Raw genomic sequence first — 2,632 nt, forward strand, 5'->3', positions numbered from 1 at the left:
CCGGTGCAGGATCCACGGCACAGCAGGATGCGTTCTCAGCGGTGTCATCCCGTAAGTTTCATTCTCTGTCTTTCTCTCTTTCGTTCCTCCTCACTCCTCACTTCTCACTCCATTCACCTATCGCGCAATCGATTCGCCCTTTTCTCATGCTTCTGTGTTTCGTCGCACGCGTCCCTTTTCGATTCCGTCCCGACGAATCCCTTTTTCAGTTGAGTTAAGTTAAGGGAGTTTTTGTTCGGTGAAAATTTGGCAAAAAGAAAAAAGGGGAAATAAATTTTAAATTTTAAGTCTCTTGGAATCTTTCCATGGTTTCTTCTTTTTCTTCTTTTTTCTCCTCTTCGTTTCTTTTATTTTTCGATCGCAATTTCAGTACAGTTTTAGGTTCAATTTATTTCACGCACGGATAATTCTCTAACGCGTAAACCGCCCGCTTCCTGTTAAACTATTGTATTAATAGTTGATCGGCCGATGTTTACGATACGTAGTCGAGTACATTTGTAATCGATATCGCAGCGCTGCGTCACGCAATCAGGGACAATCGATGAAATTAGTTTCGTTAGTATATTAGTGTACTACGTGCTACCGATTCCAAACTTCGAGTCGCGAAAAAAGTCTCGTTAAAACTTTGATGAAATATATTCGTGTATAAGACGAGATAAAAATTCACGGGTACAGCGATTTCGATCTTTGAAACGCACCTCGTTTTCATCCCGATATCTCGAGACACGGAAAAATATTGGCCCCTATGAATGGCCCCAGTCGACGTGACCCACATTTTTTTCCCCCCTGTAACGCGTACGGCGCGATAGTGAAATAGCAAAAAAAGGAAAGAAAAAAAGTGGCGACTGTGCAGTGAGCAGCGCACGTGGCGCGCGAGCTTGCGATAGGTCGACCGTGACGAGGCGCGAGCGAGAGATCCGAGCGTGCGACGAGCACGGACGTATAACTCGGGATATTTAAGAAAAAAATTTATCGTTCCCTTGGAACGAGGCGAATATCTCGGGAAGCGAGAGTCGGATCGAGGCGAAACAAGAACGAATACGTTGCCACGCATTCGGCCATCGCGTGGATTTTAAATTTGCAAATATTTTTGCCTCCGTCGTAACAACGATTACCGATCGATTGACCGTTTGTTAATTTCGAATACGGGATATTGGGGGAAGGGGAGGGTCTACCGTTAGAGATACGAGTTTAGTTTGGAGGGAAATTAGTAATAGCTGTCGCGTTTCGCGTTTCTCCGTGTATTCCACTGTTTACGATTGTAATTATATTTCATAGTCGAAACACATATCGGAATATTATATCGCCAGCCGCAAAATGGAACACTTTTCATTCGTTATTACATCGTTGATAATACTTTGCTTTAGCAATTATTCGTCTCTCCCTACGCGTTTCGATTTCTGAAAAAGAAAAATCTCTCTTATTTATTTCTCCTCCCTATTATTCTTCCTCCCAATTCTTCAATCCCCTTGCCCACACAATCTTTCCGTTTCACAGTTTTTTAAAGTTGATTTAAAAAAAAAACGCAACGGTCGATCTCTCTTTTTCTTTTCCAAACGAAACCAGTGGTCCCAGACTCGACGACGACGGGCCAGTCCGACCCGCTCGACCCGTTGAGCAGCCTGATGTCGGGTACGCCGAGTCAGAGGTACCAGGACTACGTGTCACCCAGATCCCTGTCCACGGACTCGAGCACGACGGAGAGCCCCGTTCACGAGGAGCAAGGATTCGGACAGAATTACGGCAACTACTTCCCGACGCCCGGCGTCCTGCCCAGCATCCTCTATTCCCAATTGTACGGGAACCAGTTCCAGAATTCGGAGAGTCCCGAGCAGAGAGCGGTGGCGGACAGTTGCAGCGTGAGGCAAGAGGAAGTGAGACCGGACAACAACGTGTGGAGGCCTTATTAAGATCCAAGAGAAGAGAACTCGTTTGTTGTGAGGTCGTGAGTTGGAGAGAATTTTTCGTGATGGAAAAATCTCGTGTCTCGTGGACGATTGATAACGATATTGGATCACTTGGGGAGACGAGCGAACTGTGATCGGCGTGTGGATGTGTGGGGACTCGAGGTGTTGTTGTTCGAACGAGCGAACGGGGGGAAAAAAAAAGGGGAAAAAAAAAGAAAAAAGAAGAGAAAGAACTAGTTACTAGTGGGCATTAAAAACAGAACGGAAAAAAAAAAAAAAAGAAGAAACGCGTGTGCGCGTTCGAAGAACTCGTCACGCGATCGGATGATGATTTTGTTCTTGTTTTTTTTTTTTTTTTTTTTCTTTTCGCTGATTGTGTCTCGAATCTCTGAAGAGGGAGAAGAGCCGATTTGTAATTAACCGAGTGTGCCGATGTGTGAACGGGTGAACGTTGGCTTGCTTGCTTGTTGGCCCCCCCACGGTGATGGTGACGATGATGATGATGTATATAGAGAAACACTGTACATAGATAGAGCATTGTCGTTTCATCGAGTCATTCATCACTGTCGTCGGACTGCGCGACGTGTGTGACGACTTGTGTCGACGGGTTGCGTCTCGGAGGATGGCTGGTTGAGCCGATTTCGTTGAGCTATCCCGCTGTGTGTCCCGTTTGTCGCTCGCGAGGGCGAGAATAATGTACCGTTTCTTTTTTTTTTTTTTTTTTC

The 2,632-nt window shown here is 45.6% G+C and overlaps 1 protein-coding gene across 1 annotated transcript in view; it reads left to right on the plus strand.

The window, feature by feature from the left end:
• The window catches only part of LOC102671662 (runt-related transcription factor 3-like), a 13,689-nt gene extending 11,593 nt beyond the window's left edge, over nt 1-2,096 (plus strand). Inside the window, exons 6-7 of the mRNA XM_006615062.2 lie at nt 2-51; nt 1,567-2,096. Of these exons, the coding sequence (XP_006615125.1) occupies nt 2-51; nt 1,567-1,910 (394 nt within the window). The 3' untranslated portion in view covers nt 1,911-2,096. The remainder of the gene's footprint in view (nt 1; nt 52-1,566) is intronic.
• The last annotated feature ends 536 nt before the right edge of the window (nt 2,097-2,632 follow it).

The sequence above is a fragment of the Apis dorsata genome, unplaced genomic scaffold, assembly GCF_000469605.1.
Source record: "Apis dorsata unplaced genomic scaffold, Apis dorsata 1.3 scaffold_209, whole genome shotgun sequence".
Classification (NCBI taxonomy): Eukaryota; Metazoa; Arthropoda; class Insecta; order Hymenoptera; family Apidae; genus Apis; species Apis dorsata.